Raw genomic sequence first — 17,768 nt, 5'->3', positions numbered from 1 at the left:
TCACTCACAGCTTTCCCTGGACGAGATACAGTATGTGCTTTCAGAAACCTAGTATGCAAATGCAATAGGTAATGTAGCGATCTCTGACAACCATTCCTGTCACTGTCTCACAACATATACATATTATTTCCTTACAAAGGTATAACCTAATAATGTGTGGTGTGAATGAGCTGCTAATAGAAAAGTTGCACTTTGAGATGTTTCATGTTTATGCTGCAGAATTGCTGAATCTTAATGTGTTCATAAAATTTCACACATATTCTCCAGAAGATTTATACAACCAGAATTACTATGCACAAAAAACATGAAAGCAGTATTCACAATAATTGACATTGTACATTTCAGAACAGATGGATTCATAAGAATTTTAGGATAACATTTTATAAATATAGATGGTTAAGAAGGAATGACGTTTATGGACCCAAAATGATACAGCTTGTCAGAAGTCAAGGAGCATTTACTATATAATAAGCATTTACAAGATATACAATAGGCCAATAGGAATCCATTAGGGAAGTGGATTTAATATGTGAATCAGTATAATCTGGTATTAGTGTAATATGTTAATTATAGGAGCTCATTAACTGGCTATGGGACATAGGAGCATTAGTCATTAGAAATAATTAGAAATATTCTGCAACAAGGTAAAAAAAAAGGTGGAAAAATATCTTAAAAGAGAAACTGACAGCTGGTTCACACAGGGTTATAGTGCGGGTGAACTAGATTTAAATGTTCACATGTTTATGGAGATAAAAGTGTCATACAGGGATTCCCTGCCTCCTTCCGCTCTTCTTCCATATGCCCACCCACCTCATAAATATTTAGGAGACTCCCTTCACCCATTTGAGTGGAAGGTTGACGGACATATTGGAGCTCAGGGGAAGAATCCAGGGAGGTTCTGTATTCCCGCTCTTGCCTCTATGACGTAATTCTGGTGATAACATATTAGCAATAGCAGATAATACCGGCTGTGTCCTCGGAAAGGCGGCACCGATCTGGGTAAATGAAACATCATTTTAATCCAATTAACCCACACTATAACCCTGTGTATTGGCTTAGTGCATGGGAACCAGCTGTCCTTTTCCCTTTAAAGAGGGTTTGTGGTCAGTATATAAAATACAACCATTTTATTCTAAGGTGCCCTGATTGTTTTATTTTGTCGATAAGCCTCTCTATTTCCATAATATATGTATATTACAATTTTGTTTACTATCTGTATTTTTCCCTGAATTGTGGGAGCTTTGTTTCAAAAAAGAGATGTGAGGATGATAGACTGAGGGAGGTGTGGGCCTGATTTGGGCCCCCTTTGTCTTATATTTATACCCCATAAGACTTAATAACACCCCCTCAGCTTCTAAGTATAATTTGTGCCATTTTCTAAAATAGAGTTTTCATCTCACAATTCCCATGGGACAATTCATGAAAATGTGTAGATTGTCAAGAAGAAGGCTCAGAGTCATTTGGAGAAGTCAATAACTTGTGTATAGAGGCCAGGTTTGCCCTGCAGGGCCAAGTTCCTTTGCAAAGATACAACTGTTCATAGATAGTTTTGATGTGAGAGTCTGTTAATGTTTCCTGCTGCCTATGGTTCAGGCAGCAAAAAAATAGTGATGGGTTTACTTTCCTAGTGCTGAGTTGCAGTAACCCAGCACTGCCGCTACACAATGAATGGAGCCATCTGCCATATATGCCAAAAAGCTGATGCCGGGTGTCGGCACCCTGCTGATCGGACATTGGTTGCCATAGGTTAAATCATCAATGTAAAATTTCTGTAAAATCCCTTTAGGTTAGCTAAACAATGGTGTCACGTTAGACAGAAGTGGCCTACTTGTCAAGACAAAAGTGTTCAAGCCTATTATACATCTTGAGTCTTTGAAATGAATTTAGTGCTTCGAAAAGATACCTTGTCTAAGTTTAAACTGTCTAAATATTTAATCTTGTTTAACTTGGGATTGATACCACGGCCTTCTTCATGAAATGTGATCATCATCATAATGTCTACTTTACACAAAGAAGGTCATAGGCTCAACCAGGGAAAGCAGAAGATTTGATCTTCAGGAGTCATCAGGTTTACTTTAGTTGCAGAAGGTGAAGCGCTCAATCTGCAGTGAAACCATAAGAACTGTTTAAGTCAAAAGTGTTCCCTGTCCAAATAGAATTCTTGTTTTATTTAAATCTTTACCACAGCTATAGCTTATTTGCTATCCACAGAAAGATAACCCATTGATCCAAACACTGGTAAACTAACATCTCCTCATCCATGGATTTGCCTGAGTTTCATCTGAGTTCCAAAAAAATGATAGAACTGTTTATTAGTAAATACATTTAGCAATCTGCTGGAAACTCTTGTACAGTTTATTGGGACACTGCTATACATGATCAGATTTTCAGGCCAACCTCCAAACACACTGACACAAGTTTGATTGGTGAGGGTCCGTTTACTACAACCCCCTCTGATTCCTAAAACAAAGAGGCGGAGCACCCATATTCTTTTATTTTTTAGGCTCCTGGGATTTACAGAAAGTCTTTGGGTTATAACAGACGGGGTATCAACAGCATGGGGACGAAGTGCAGAAGACAATTAGAACTAATGTTGTCCCTTGAGAGACAATTGATTGCCACACTTCAGCCCCATGTGGCTGCCAGGCCTTCATTTTTAAAGGGGTTATCCATCAAAAGAAAAACAGCTAATTTATTTCAAAAACTGCTCCTCGTCTGTCTCTAGGTTGGGTGAGGATCTGTAGCTCAGTTCCATTGAAGTGAATGGAGCCAAGTTGTAATACCACACACAACCTGGGGACAGACGTGAAGCTGTTTTTGAAAGTAATTAGCTCTGTTTTTCTATTCCTGGATAACCCTTGAACTCTATAAATCCAACAACAGAGAGAGCTGAGCAGAGCCAATCAGACACAAAGAAAATAACAATGATGCCCCATTAATATGTTCATAATAAGAATCTGAAAGGCCTCCATGATAGTCTACACGTGCTTTGTCTTATGATAACATTATATCAGTCCTACAGACACTACTTGTATCTGAGATAGATGATTTCTATGCAAGAAATGGAGACAAGGTGATAATCCCTTATATCGAGCAAGAAATAACACATTCTCATAATAGAAATGCTCTGTACTGATAATGGTATGAGGGAAAGTGTACAATGAAATTCATCCAGAGATGTTTTATTTATATCCACATGAATGTTGTAGGCTATTGCTTATTTATTTCACTAATTTACATAAAAGGCTCTAGATATTCATCTCGTGAATAAGAAATTAACTGTGCTGGTTTATAGCCCTGAAACTGTATTGATCACATTAGAGACAGTATACGTAAATATGGCCCTATTATCCAAATGTAATGTTTCCATATAAATTCACAATACACATAAACATCAGCGAGAGAAATGGTCATGATTGTGAAACCATTTGAATAAATCAGATGCACTGGGGATACGATTTAGTTCAACACCCCCCGAAACTAGACTCAAAGGAAACCTGTCACATTGAATATGTATCTTGCAATGTCCATTTATTTGTATTTTGTGTAGTCTCCTCTGGGTCCACTTATCCTGAGTTTTAAACATTGTTATCTGTGATTTTTTTTTTGGTACCTTTGTATTGGTTCGTTCTATCTATGCTTTGTGTTGCCTTAGTCTGTATTCACACTCTGCGTTTTGTCAGTCCTTTTTTTTACCTTGTTTGACCCTGGATCTCCTGGGATAGAATTCCTGAGCCTTGTGCTAACAGTCTATCTTAGAGTGAGTTAGTCTTGAGTCTGTACCCGTGTTTGCTTGTATTTAAGATTTCTGTTTCTCCCTAGGCTAGTGTCCTTCACTGTGCAGTGTTCCCACTAGCTAGGAGCCTATTTTGCTTTAGTATTGATATCCCTCCATAATTGGAGTTGGGTGTCTGGTGTGTTCCTTGTTCTGAGTCCAGTGTAAACAGTGCTCTTGATTTCCTGACTTGTTAGTATGCTATATCCTTCCTTGTTTGTATTTATAAATCTGTTTGTTGGTTATTGTATTCCCGTTATGTTCCTGACTTGTTCCCAACTTTGTACAGTTCTGTTTGTTTTGTTGACTTCAACACCCATGCACTTTAGTGCAAGGAAGGGACCAGCTCCAAGTTGTCAATCCGTCATTTAGGGCAGATGGGCAAGTAGGCAGGGAGAGTGGTCTTAGGGACAGCTTTAGGGCTTACCCCATTCATTACAGTTCTAGAGCAGGAGGAGCAAAGCAGATTAATATATAGTTTTGTAGGGAAGGCTTCAGCAAAGCTGTAATCTATTGATCCAAATCTCTGCCTCCTGTTCTTAGTTTAGGAGTCCTGTGGGCAGTTCTATTCAATGTGACAGTGAAATCAATCTTCTCTAGGACAGTCCGCTCATTGCTATACCCATAGACTTCAGTGTTTTCTGCGCTGATCCCACCAAAAGAATGAGCATGGTCATTCTTTTGGCTGTGGAATTTCAGTGACAAAAGCCCCAACACTGAAATCCCATAGTGTGCACTGTGCAGCGGAATCCCATTGACAGCAATGGACTCTCCTGCACTGAAATTTCCGAGTATGATTTCTAAACAGAATTATGCTTGTAAATTTCTCAGTCTGAACCTTGTCTCAAAATTTGAGATTATAACAATGTAAATGTTGTCACCAAAATTTACTTTCATTTAAAGTGGTAAAAGGAGTACTCTAGTGCATGGACACTTACCTCCTATATAAAGGATAGGGGATAAGTGTCTGACTGTGGCACTCTGACAGTCCTCAGGAAGGGGGGGTGTCGAACCCCGTATAAAACGGTGGCCAACACGTCCCCTCCATGTACCTCTATGGGAGAGCCGGAGATACAGCATTCTGCATCTCCGACTCTCCCATAGAGATACATGGAGGAGGCATGTCGGTTGCCAACTCGTGCTGAGGTTGACACGCATTGTTTATTGGGACTGCAAGGTTGCCATGCAGAGGATTGTGGGGGGTCCCAGCGGTCGGATCCCCACAATCAGATACTTATCCCCCATACTTTGGAAAGGGGATAAGTGTTCCTGCATCGGAGTACTCCTTTAAGGGAAAGTGGTAGCTGTGACAGCAAATCAACTTTTAATCTATTTTTTGTTGCAGGCAGACAGTGACTATTTTGGGGGAAGGATTGTAGAATTGTGAAAATAGACATTGTATTTATCAATGAAAAGACAAAGGAGTGGTGGGTTTACTTCCTTTGGTCCCTTTTGCATGTACCAATGACTTCTTCTGTATATAGAAGACCATCTTACAGATTCAGAGAGATGAGCCTGTGAAGATAATTAATAGAAGCTTTTAGTAATGTAACAGTAGCCGGCGGTGAGCGTGCACTAAGCTTTGGTTCTGGCTTTCACGCAGGTGTCTAATCGCTGCTGTCTGCTTCCTGACACTTTCATTTAACAAGCAGAAATTTCTAAAGGTGATGAAACAGCCAATCAGGACCTGGACAGCAGCGGAGAATACACTTTCAGCAATGGTTTATTTAAACGTGTAACAAGACCATAGTATTGTAAAACAGGTCGCGGAAACACAATACCACCCGAACTATGAAGGTCAAGCTCTTGGAATGAATTAGTTGGACCAAGCTTGGAGATATTCCATACTCATTAGTCATCACCTCATTGAATAGACATAAAGTGTAATGAAGGAAAAATCTTAAGTCCGTGTAATAGGGAAATGATTTGTAGCTGACACTTAGGATTGTAGTTGTTGCCTTGCTGTTACTGAGGGGCTAACTTTATCCTTCTTGACAAAGATATTTTACATAAGATAGAATATTAAAAATGGAACATGCAAGTAAACAGGAATAATATAGCAGACTTGTGGTGTGTCACTTGTAACAGGGTAAAAATGAAGATAGTTTAGTGCTGGATACTTGGCTGGCTATTAGGCTAAGTTTCTACTTGTTTTTTTTGTCCTGCGTTTTTTAGTTTGATAGAAAATGCAAGAAAAAACGTCTGAAAAAACGGTAGTGCAATTTCCTGCATCTGGCGTTTTTTCTGGCGTTTTTTTCTGGTGTTTTTTCATTTATGTGAGAATTATACCTTGGCAGGTTTTTTTGGTACCCAAAATTTGTTGGGTACCAAGAAAAAAAAAAAAAGGATGCAGTAGTGATGGAAAACAGTTTATTGAATTCATATATATTTATAAAAAAATGTTAATAAATTTTTATTAAAGTGTGTGTTTCACTTTTTTTCTCTATTTTTTACATTTTTTTAGGTAGTACTACTACTTCCAGCATGGAACAGATGGGAGTAGTAGTACATGTACTAATAGACATATCACCCCGGGTGTCAGTCTGACACCTGATGCGATCGTCCATAATATAGCAGAGATGCGGCTCTATACAACGCTCACATTTCTGCACTATACTCCAGCCAGTGATGTGAATAGAAATTCACATCATTCATTCATATTTCTCACCCAGAGTGGTGATTGGCCGGATGGTTGCAGCCAATAACAGCTCTCAGAGGGAAATATGAATGAGTGATGTTCCATTCATATCACTGGCCGGAGTATTGTGCAGAGATGCGGAGTGCAGGAGAAAGCCGCTCCATCTCTGCAATAGACAGGATGATCACATCGGGTGTCAGTAGTGATACCAGCTGTGATCTGTTCTTACCTGCAGGTACTACAACTCCCAACATGGAGCACATTTTGCTCCATGCTGGGAGCTGTAGTACCTGCATTAATAGACAGATCGCAGCGAGTGTAACTTCTGACACCTGTTGCAATCTGTCTGCTTCATGCTGGGAGCTGTAGTACCTGCATTAATAGAGTGTGCTTCATGTTGGGAGTAGTAGTACCTGCAGTTAAGGAAAGATCACAATGGATGTCACTCCTGACACCTGCTGGGATCCTCCTGTATAATGTATAGATGCAGCGGCTGCTCTTCTATGGTCCCCTGCACTGACGTATATATACACCTATTCCTATTTCCCACGGAGAGCTGTGATTGGCTGGAACCATCTGGCCAATCACAGCTCTCTGTGGGAAATATGAATAAGTGTATATATATACGGTAGTGCAGGGGACCATAGAAGAGCGGCCGACCGCATCTATACATTATACAGGAGGATCGCAACGGGCGATCTGTAAATTAGTACAGGTACTACTACTCCCATCATGGAACAGTGTGTTCCATGCTGCGAGTAGTTGTACTACCTAGAAAAATGTAAAAAAAAATAAGAAAAAAAGTGAAAAACATAAACACACTACATTTTTATTATCGTCGGCTACATTTTTAGGTCCCTGCCCGCACACATAAATTGATCCCTGTTTTGAAAATGAATAAATATTTTGTTATAAAAAAGATACATTTCATTAAATACTATTTTTTCCTTCACTAATGTATCTTTTTTATTTATTAATTTTTTTAATGGTACCCTACAAAATTTTATTAAAAAAGGTATCTCCATCACTTTTTTGGATCGCTAAAGTCCAAAAAAGATTAAAAACCGCCTGAAAAAATACCAAAGTTAAAACCCACATATCGTTTTTCTTGGCATCTTCTTCACTCCTATGGGAGAAAAACGCCATGATTTTGACAAAAAAAAATCGCCAGTGGCTCAACATGCTGCGATTTTGGAAAACCGTCAAGGAGCTGAAAAACTCCAAAAAAGAGTGCAAAAATGCCAAAAGGATTAAAAAAACACCAAATGGAATAAGACATTGACGTTTTTCTTGGCGTTCCCCCCACCAAAAAAAAAAAAAAACAAGTAGAAACTTAGCCTAAGAAGGTCAGTGACACCAGGATTGCAGGATATGGATGGCGATGGTCCTGCTAATAAAATTCACTTGCCACACTCCAAAAGAAGTAGTGATTGGTATCCAAGCGCCAGGAAATAATTTCTCAAATGCAGGGACTTTACATAATCAATTAAAGGCATGGAAACCGCAAACAGAAAAGAGGTCTTTTCATACTGCTGGCCAAAACTAAACTCTCTAACTTAGCGCTCCTGCTTGTCTGGAGAGAGGAGGAAGGGCTGGTTTGCCCTGGTTGGCTGAGGTGGTTGCTGTGGCTTCTCACTAGTTATTAACTGAGGAAGACAATTAACTCTTACAGAGCAATTAAATGCACAGTAGCACCAAAGGTTGGAAAACACAATTACATTTTTTTTTACCTTACAACAAAGGTTAGGGTCAGAGACAGGCACCTTGGGCATAACAACCACCCGAAAGAGCTCCATGTCTATACTATCATCAGGTATTGCCATCATTGTTAATGCTCTTTCCTTAATTCTCTCAACCCTAATGAGAATCCTATATTGAGATGCACAGAGTCAAGCGATGATGGACACGAGCAGTGGTGGAAGCTGGACATTTACATTAGATGGCTGTCAGCTAAAAGTAATTTTTGCTCTTTATCAGATTAGCGAAGCATGAATGTACAGTATTTGCAATAGGGAGAGAGCGATGACTTACTGTCAGACATGTTTGGCTGTAGCAAAGAAAAATAGCCCAACTTTGACTGCCCAATCCTCTCACCCAACATTATCTCTTGGGGAAGAATTGGGAAGCATCATACAGAGTATATGGGTGGCTGGACCCACTAAAATCAGTAGCTTCATCTTACAATACCTTAATTTGTAAGGGCAGCTTTGAGCTACACAATTTTTGGTGTGCATCACGTAGGTGGTCATTACCAAGTAATAAGGAAAACATAACAGCGCGCTGCCTAGAAGAATTATTATCCGGGAAACACTGGAGTACAAGTCAAGCCAAGTCAAGCCAAGACCGGAAGCACTGGAGTACAAGTCAAGCCATCTTCTTGGTTATAGGTTAGAAAAATCTCCAGCTTCCCGAAAAAAAATATCTTTTTAAAAGTCCCAAATTTTATTGCAGCATTATACATTTTCTCTTTATCCTTTATGACTTTTAATAATGCTGCAATAACATTTTGGACTTAAAAATATTTCTTGGGGAAGCTGGAGACTGTTCTAACTTTTTCACCATTACCAAGTAATATCAGGCACATCTGCTGCAGGGTGCCATATATGTGTGGTTAGGATGGTATGCTTGAACAATAAGACCTAAGTGCATCACCAAACATTAAGGGGAGAATTTATCAAAGGATTTGGAGGGTTTCTTTGTAGAGTTTGTTGTGTCAGCTTTTCTGCGTCTTTATGCCACACAGCCGATTTGTGTGAATTCACTGTCATATCGGTCTGTGCGGATGCAGTGGTCAGGAATTTATCATTGTGACTTTACTTGTTACTTGTAAAGTTGAAAAGAAGTTGCAAATCCTCCATTTTGAAGGAAATCACCACCGGGCAGGGTTCATACTTAATGTACTGTGTTTATTAAATTTAATAAACACAGAGCTCAGCGCTATGGTCCCGCACAGCATGTCAGGCACAGCAGCCAGGTTGGCCTCTGCATTTCACTTAAAGAGCAGAGGGGTGGCCTGAGCCAGCTAGAGGCAGGACAGGGCTTCTCCTCATCACACCCCGGGTCTACCACTGAAGCAGCCGCAGCTATCTGCCAGCTGCAGCTTCCCAACCCCCCACTCACCTCCAGTGCTCCCACAGTGCCTCCGGTGTCCTGCTTTTGGCCCCTGATTAATAGGTAGAGTCAACCAAAGAATGAAAATGTCATCTAGTGATCTGTAAATGGTAGCAGGTGACCCATGTGGTTACTGTAAGCAGTTAACAGGCTTTACCAAAATAAGGACTAAATGTAAAGATGCATAAAGTTTTCCTTTTAAAGGGTTTTCTGAGATAAAATAAGCTATACTATATCAGATTGGTGGGGCCAACTCTTGGGACCTTTTTTGATCAGCTATTTGAAGAGGCCAATTGGGCTCGGGTGACTGTTTGCATGGCTCCATGGCAATACATTTGGTAGCAGCTGAGCAGAGTATTGCAGCTGTGTCCTATTCAAGTATAAGCCACACGTGAATGTGGTTTACAAAATACCTTCTACAATTAATAGAAATAATCCATGGAAAATCCAAAGAGAGATCATAACTGCGACAAAAGAACTTTACCATGATTTTAAGGGAAAATGCCCTTCAGACAAGATATATCTTAGTGATAATCTAAGACTTTCGACCATTGTTCTTCACGCTATATCCCCTATGAACTTTTTCCTTTTTTGCAATCTTTCAGAAGGAAATGACTACAGTGGCGTCCCTCGGGTTATATTTTAAAGACGGGATAAAACGCATTGACTACATTTTGGTATACAAGAAATCAAGCCCACAGATCGAGAAGCGCAGCACCTTTGAGAAGAACCTCAGAGCCGAGGGCTTAATGCTGGAGAGGGAAGTAAGTGTCTTAATCTACTAAACAGGGGGAAATAAACTGAGCTTAATAAGTTTGTAATGGGTTTCTGCAGCTAATGTCCCTGCTTGTCATTCTTTAGTTGTTTGTAATAGCGTACCTTAGATTAAAATATTAATGGGACGACTGTGTGCCTGCTTTTAGCCTTTAACATTAAATCAATTTCGGCTGATGGAGAATCCCCAAGCCGTGGTGATGTATGTTTTATTTGTCTAGCGTGAAACATCGAGGAGCACTTTGCTACATTATTAGAACAATTTAGCTTGTGTGTGTTTTTTTTTTTTTTTTATCATTTTATTAGATGTTTGTATCTTTTGTTGGTTATTCAATAAGGATATGCATTCTCTAACATTCATTTTGATATTGGTAATAAACATTATCATTGTAGTTATTTTAGTGGGCTCGGCTCTACTTAGTCATGTTTATTCTTCATAACCAAGCTAGAAGTGTGGGGCAATAAAATCACTGTCTTTTTAATTTTTATGGCAGTGGCTGAGGTTCATGGAGGGGAATGTTAGAATACAGAGAGAGGCAAAAGCTTTTAACCTAAGCAGGAAGCCATAAATATATGCAGGCGAATGGGACAGCCAAGCTTGCTACAATTGACTCACTTAAAGGGGTACCTCCCTGGTGCCAGAAATTTAAAAAGATTTGCAAATTACTTGTATTTAAAAATATTAATCATTCCAGCTGCTATATACTCCACAGAAAGTTATTTTCTTTTTGAGTTTCCTTTCTGTCTGACCACAGTGCTTTCTGCTGACACCTCTGTCCATGTCAGGAACTGTCCAGAGCAGGATATGTTTGCTATGGGGATTTGCTCTTACTCTGGACAGTTCCTTTCTGGCACCAGTTGATTTAAAAAAAATGTTTTCCAGTGGAGTGCCCCTTTAAAGAGGATTTTCACCTTCATTTAACTCCCTCTCGACCAATGACATACATGTACGTCATTGGTAGGGTGAGTGAACATGAAGCAGGACCACGGGTCAGGTCCATGTCATAACCAGGAGATGTCCACTACTATCAGCTCCGATGCCCGTCATTTAACTGGTTAAATACTGTGATAAACATTAAATTCTTCTATTCTCTTGTGTCTAGTGGTCCCGTAGCCCTTGCCACCCCATTATGTAATCTATAGGTTTCAGGGGAAGCCCAAGGCCTAGCATTACATTGATCTATGTAAGCCATCTAATGATGGCTTATGAAGGGCCTCCAGGGGGGGGGGGGAATGTGTAAATAAAAAGTGTTTTTAAAAATATTACTCCCCTATTAAAAATTCAAATCACCCCCTTCTATTTTTTTTATTACAGCACTGTGTAAAAAAGAAAAAATAGACATATTTGGTATGGCCGCGTGTGTAATTGTCTGAACCATTAAATTATTATGTTTCTCATACGCAAAAAAAAAAATCCAAATTCAAAGAATTGCTGATTTTTGGTTAAAATAAATCCCCCAAAAATTTAATAAAAAGAAAAAGTGATCAAAAAGCCAAAACGACACACAGGATTAAAGGAGGAGCTGCTGGGTATGTCAAACAGAAGACAGAGTCACTGCTGGAGCCTGAGGAGGCCTGCATGCAACACTACCACTGTGTCATCAGACCATTCAGTTGGTTGCACAATTTCTAGTGTTATTGTCTTTTTAAGATAACATTTGACATGTAAAAAGTTTTGATCAGTCAAGGTCTCAGTGCTTAGACCTCCAACAATCTCTAAATATAGCTGGGAGAAACACGTAGCTGTGCTCGACTCATTGCAGAAGAAGAACTCCACTGTAAGTTTATTGAGCCCCTCTCCAGGACTGCGACCCTGACTGATCAAAACTTTTTACATGTCTGTGTGACAATGAAAGGGCTATTAACATATCATTACATAGTGATGAGCAGCAGGGGCTATATTCAGATTTGCGATATTTCACAAATATATGGACGAATATTCATCCTATGATAGCAAAATATGCATATTCGCTATGTTCGTTCTTTTTTTTCCATACGAAAATTCGTAATGACATTCACATAGTGGGCACGCGCGATTATATCTTTCGCCTAAAAGAAGGGCGGGATCAGGGTCCAGTCTGGAAGTGCTGATTTTCGCAAAAATATTCGCATGAATTCACATAAATTTACATAAAAAAAAGAATATTTGTCATTATGAATAAATATATATATATATATATATATATATATATATATGTATATATATATATATATATATATATATATATATATATCACTATATTCTAAATATGCACAAAATTAAGAAGTGCCGATAGTCACAGAAAAAATATGCATTTTGAATTTTCATGCCCAACACTAGGTCACTCATAGAATCTAAGAATGACACGGGGGGGGGGGGGGGGGGGGTGAGGGAGGGAGGAAGCGCGCACGGTGTGGCACAAGCTCTGAGCATCAAATAGAGCTGACAGATACCAATTAAAGGGAAAACCATCAAATTAACCCCTTCATACACAGAAGATTTTTGATTCAAAGCCCATTACGTATGATGTTTACATTATGCAGGCTTAGCGGCTGAGCTCATGTCACAAGTAACAGGTGTCAGTTGCTGCAACAGCAAGGTTTGGACCTAGCCAGAACTGCTATTTTTTGTTCCTCCTATCTCCCAATAAATTGGAAATAATTGATCAATAGTTATATGTAGCCCTACCTCTCAATAAAAAGCACAGGTCATTCTACTGAAAAAAAATAATAATTCATATGACTACTAGGGATAAATGAATTGAATCGCTCAAATCCAAATTCGTTACTAATTTGAGGAAAAATTTGATTCATAACGAATGTGAATATCACCGCAATTCGCGCAAATTGTTTCATTAAACTCCATTTAGTGCTGTCCAGGGCATCTAAAATGGCTGATCCACATGTGAGGATATGGGACATGGAATCCTGGAAAGGTGGGAACAAGGGTTAGCGGGATGACCCTGAATCACATGCAGCATGCAGCCTACCAGCAGCCAGCCACCCCTGTGATGTCACAGCCCTATATAATTGGCAGCCATCTTGTGGCCAGTCATATCAGCGTTCTATTGTAGAGAGAGGGACAGAGAGCAGTGTGTTGCACAGAAAAGCTTTTTTTACAGCAGTGATTCACCTCAAGCCCAAATCCAGCCTAGAAGCACTGATAGGCAAGGGAGTGAGATTGAGAGAGAGAAAGAGAGAGAGAGAGAGAGAGAGAATGCAATTTTGGGTGTAGTACACAGCTACTGTGTGCTGCAGCACTGGTGTGTACAACAACTGAGAGCTGTCACGATGCCGGCTGGCAGGAGGTGGATCCTCTGTGCCAGAGAGGGATTGGCGTGGACCGTGCTAGTGGACCGGTTCTAAGTCACTACTGGTTTTCACCAGAGCCCGCCGCAAAGCGGGATGGTCTTGCTGCGGCGGTAGTGACCAGGTCGTATCCACTAGCAACGGCTCAACCTCTCTGGCTGCTGAAGATAGGCGCGGTACAAGGGAGTAGACAGAAGCAAGGTCGGACGTAGCAGAAGGTCGGGGCAGGCAGCAAGGATCGTAGTCAGGGGCAACGGCAGAAGGTCTGGAACACAGGCTAGGAACACACAAGGGAACGCTTTCACTGGCACAATGGCAACAAGATCCGGCGAGGGAGTGAAGGGGAAGTGAGGTATAAATAGGGAGTGCACAGGTGAACACACTAATTGGAACCACTGCGCCAATCAGCGGCGCAGTGGCCCTTTAAATCGCAGAGACCCGGCGCGCGCGCGCCCTAGGGAGCGGGGCCGCGCGCGCCGGGACAGGACAGACGGAGAGCGAGTCAGGTACGGGAGCCGGGATGCGCATCGCGAGCGGGCGCCACCCGCATCGCGAATCGCATCCCGGCTGGAGACGGTATCGCAGCGCACCGGGTCAGTGGAGCTGCCCGGAGCGCTGCGGTAGCGAGAGTGAATCGAGCGCTCCGGGGAGGAGCGGGGACCCGGAGCGCTCGGCGTAACAGTACCCCCCCCCTTGGGTCTCCCCCTCTTCTTAGAGCCTGGGAACCTGAGGAGCAGACTTTTGTCTAGGATGTTGTCCTCAGGTTCCCAGGATCTCTCTTCAGGTCCACAGCCCTCCCAATCCACCAAAAATAACCTTTTTCCTCTGACCGTCTTGGAGGCCAGTATCTCTTTCACTGAGAAGACGTCAGAAGAACCGGAGACAGGAGTGGGAGAAACTAACTTGGGAGAGAAACGGTTGATGATGAGTGGTTTAAGAAGAGAGACATGAAAGGCATTAGGAATACGAAGAGAAGGAGGAAGAAGAAGTTTGTAAGAGACAGGATTAATTTGGCACAAGACTTTGAAAGGACCAAGATAGCGTGGTCCCAGTTTGTAACTGGGGACACGAAAGCGGACATATTTAGCGGAGAGCCATACCTTGTCTCCGGGAGCAAAAATGGGGGGAGCTCTTCTTTTCATATCGGCAAACTTTTTCATGCGAGATGAAGCCTGTAAAAGAGAATTTTGGGTCTCTTTCCATATGGTGGAAAGATCACGAGTCACTTCATCTACAGCGGGCAAACCAGAGGGCAAGGGAGTAGGGAGGGGGGAAGAGGGTGACGGCCGTACACCACGAAAAATGGGGATTTGGAGGAAGATTCAGAGACTCTGAAGTTATACGAGAATTCGGCCCATGGTAGAAGATCTGCCCAGTCATCCTGGCGGGAGGAAACAAAATGGCGTAAATAATCACCCAGGACCTGGTTAATTCTTTCCACTTGCCCATTGGATTGAGGGTGATATGCAGAGGAAAAGTTTAATTTAATCTTGAGTTGTTTACAGAGAGCCCTCCAGAATTTAGACACGAATTGGATGCCTCTATCCGAGACAATCTGCGTGGGCAAGCCGTGAAGACGAAAAATGTGTACAAAAAATTGTTTTGCCAACTGAGGCGCTGAAGGAAGACCAGGAAGAGGGATGAAATGTGCCATCTTGGAGAATCGATCAACGACCACCCAAACAACAGTGTTGCCACGGGATGGAGGTAAGTCTGTAATAAAGTCCATACCAATCAGAGACCAAGGCTGTTCGGGGACAGGCAGAGGATGAAGAAGGCCAGCGGGCTTCTGGCGAGGAGTCTTATCCCGGGCACAGACAGTGCAGGCTCGCACAAAATCCACAACATCCGTCTCCAGAGTCGGCCACCAATAGAAACGAGAGATGAGTTGCACGGATTTCTTGATACCCGCATGACCTGCGAGATGGGAGGAGTGACCCCATTTGAGGATTCCGAGGCGTTGGCGTGGAGAAACGAAGGTCTTCCCTGGAGGAGTTTGCCTGATGGAGGCTGGAGAAGTGGAGATCAGGCAGTCAGGGGGAATGATGTGTTGTGGAGAGAGCTCTACTTCCGAGGCATCCGAGGAACGAGAGAGAGCATCGGCCCTAATGTTCTTATCGGCAGGCCGAAAGTGAATTTCAAAATTAAATCGGGCAAAGAACAGAGACCACCTGGCCTGGCGAGGATTCAGCCGTTGGGCAGACTGGAGATAGGAGAGGTTCTTGTGATCGGTGTAAATAATAACGGGAAATCTTGATCCCTCCAACAGATGCCTCCATTCCTCAAGTGCTAATTTAATGGCTAGAAGCTCTCGGTCCCCGATGGAGTAGTTCCTCTCAGCCGGAGAGAAGGTCCTAGAAAAAAAACCACAAGTAACAGCATGCCCGGAAGAATTTTTTTGTAGAAGGACCGCTCCAGCTCCTACAGAGGAGGCATCAACCTCCAATAGGAAGGGTTTAGATGGGTCAGGTCTGGAGAGCACGGGAGCCGAAGAAAAGGCAGACTTGAGCTGTTTAAAGGCGTCTTCCGCTTGAGGAGGCCATGACTTAGGATTGGCATTCTTTTTGGTTAAAGCCACAATAGGAGCCACAATGGTGGAAAAACGTGGAATAAATTGTCTGTAATAATTGGCGAACCCCAAAAAACGTTGGATAGCACGGAGTCCGGAGGGGCGTGGCCAATCTAAGACGGCAGAGAGTTTATCTGGATCCATTTGTAGTCCCTTGCCAGAGACCAAGTATCCTAGGAAAGGAAGAGATTGACATTCAAACAGACATTTCTCCATTTTGGCATAAAGTTGATTGTCACGAAGTCTCTGAAGAACCATGCGGACATGCTGGCGGTGTTCTTCTAAGTTGGCAGAAAAAATCAGGATATCGTCCAGATATACAACAACACAGGAATATAAGAGATCACGAAAAATTTCATTAACAAAGTCTTGGAAGACGGCAGGGGCGTTGCACAGGCCAAAGGGCATGACCAGATACTCAAAGTGTCCATCTCTAGTGTTAAATGCCGTTTTCCATTCATCCCCCTCTCTGATGCGGATGAGATTATAGGCACCTCTTAAGTCCAGTTTGGTAAAGATGTGGGCACCTTGGAGGCGATCAAAGAGTTCAGAGATGAGAGGTAGGGGATAGTGGTTTTTTACAGTGATTTTATTAAGACCGCGGTAGTCAATGCAAGGACGTAGGGAGCCATCTTTTTTGGACACAAAGAAAAATCCGGCTCCGGCAGGAGAGGAGGATTTGCGGATAAAGCCCTTCTTTAAATTTTCCTGGATATACTCAGACATAGCAAGAGTCTCTGGGACAGAGAGAGGATAAATTCTGCCCCGGGGTGGAGTAGTGCCCGGGAGGAGGTCAATAGGACAGTCATAAGGCCTGTGAGGAGGTAAAGTCTCAGCTTGTTTTTTGCAAAAAACATCCGCAAAGTCCATATAGGCCTTAGGGAGACCGGTTACAGGGGAAACCACAGGGTCACGGCAAGGAGTACTGGGAACCGGTTTAAGACAGTCCTTGGAACAAGAGGGGCCCCAACTCTTGATCTCCCCAGTGGACCAATCCAGGGTTGGGGAATGGTGTTGAAGCCAGGGTAGTCCAAGGAGAATTTCGGAAGTGCAATTAGAGAGGACCAAAAACTCAATTTTTTCGTGGTGAGGTCCAATGCACATTAGGAGGGGTTCCGTGCGGTAACGCACGGCACAGTCCAATCTTTCATTGTTAACGCAATTGATGTAGAGAGGTCTGGCGAGACTGGTCACTGGGATGTTGAACCTGTTGATGAGAGAGGCCAAAATAAAGTTTCCTGCAGATCCGGAGTCCAAGAAGGCCTTAGTGGAGAAGGAGAAGGTAGAGGCAGATATCCGCACAGGCACAGTAAGACGTGGAGAAGCGGAGTTGACTTCAAGGACTGTTTCACCTTTGTGCGGAGTCAGCGTACGTCTTTCCAGGCGGGGAGGACGGATAGGACAATCCTTCAGGAAGTGTTCGGTACTGGCACAGTACAGGCAGAGATTCTCCATGCGGCGTCGTGTCCTCTCTTGAGGTGTCAGGCGAGACCGGTCAACTTGCATAGCCTCCACGGCGGGAGGCACAGGAACGGATTGCAGAGGACCAGAGGAGAGAGGAGCCGGGGAGAAAAAACGCCTCGAGCGAACAAAGTCCATATCCTGGCGGAGCT

The 17,768-nt window shown here is 42.4% G+C and overlaps 1 protein-coding gene across 3 annotated transcripts in view; it reads left to right on the top strand.

Moving 5' to 3' along the window:
- ANO3 (anoctamin 3) overlaps nucleotides 1-17,768 on the top strand; it is a 434,465-nt gene that overhangs the window by 239,636 nt on the left and 177,061 nt on the right. For all 3 annotated transcript variants that reach the window (XM_056526698.1, XM_056526699.1, XM_056526701.1), the window contains exon 5: nucleotides 10,130-10,288. In XM_056526698.1, coding sequence (XP_056382673.1) covers nucleotides 10,130-10,288 — 159 coding nt within the window. The remainder of the gene's footprint in view (nucleotides 1-10,129; nucleotides 10,289-17,768) is intronic.

This window comes from Hyla sarda, chromosome 6 (assembly GCF_029499605.1).
Source record: "Hyla sarda isolate aHylSar1 chromosome 6, aHylSar1.hap1, whole genome shotgun sequence".
Classification (NCBI taxonomy): Eukaryota; Metazoa; Chordata; class Amphibia; order Anura; family Hylidae; genus Hyla; species Hyla sarda.
This window is presented reverse-complemented; position numbering and strand designations above follow the sequence as displayed.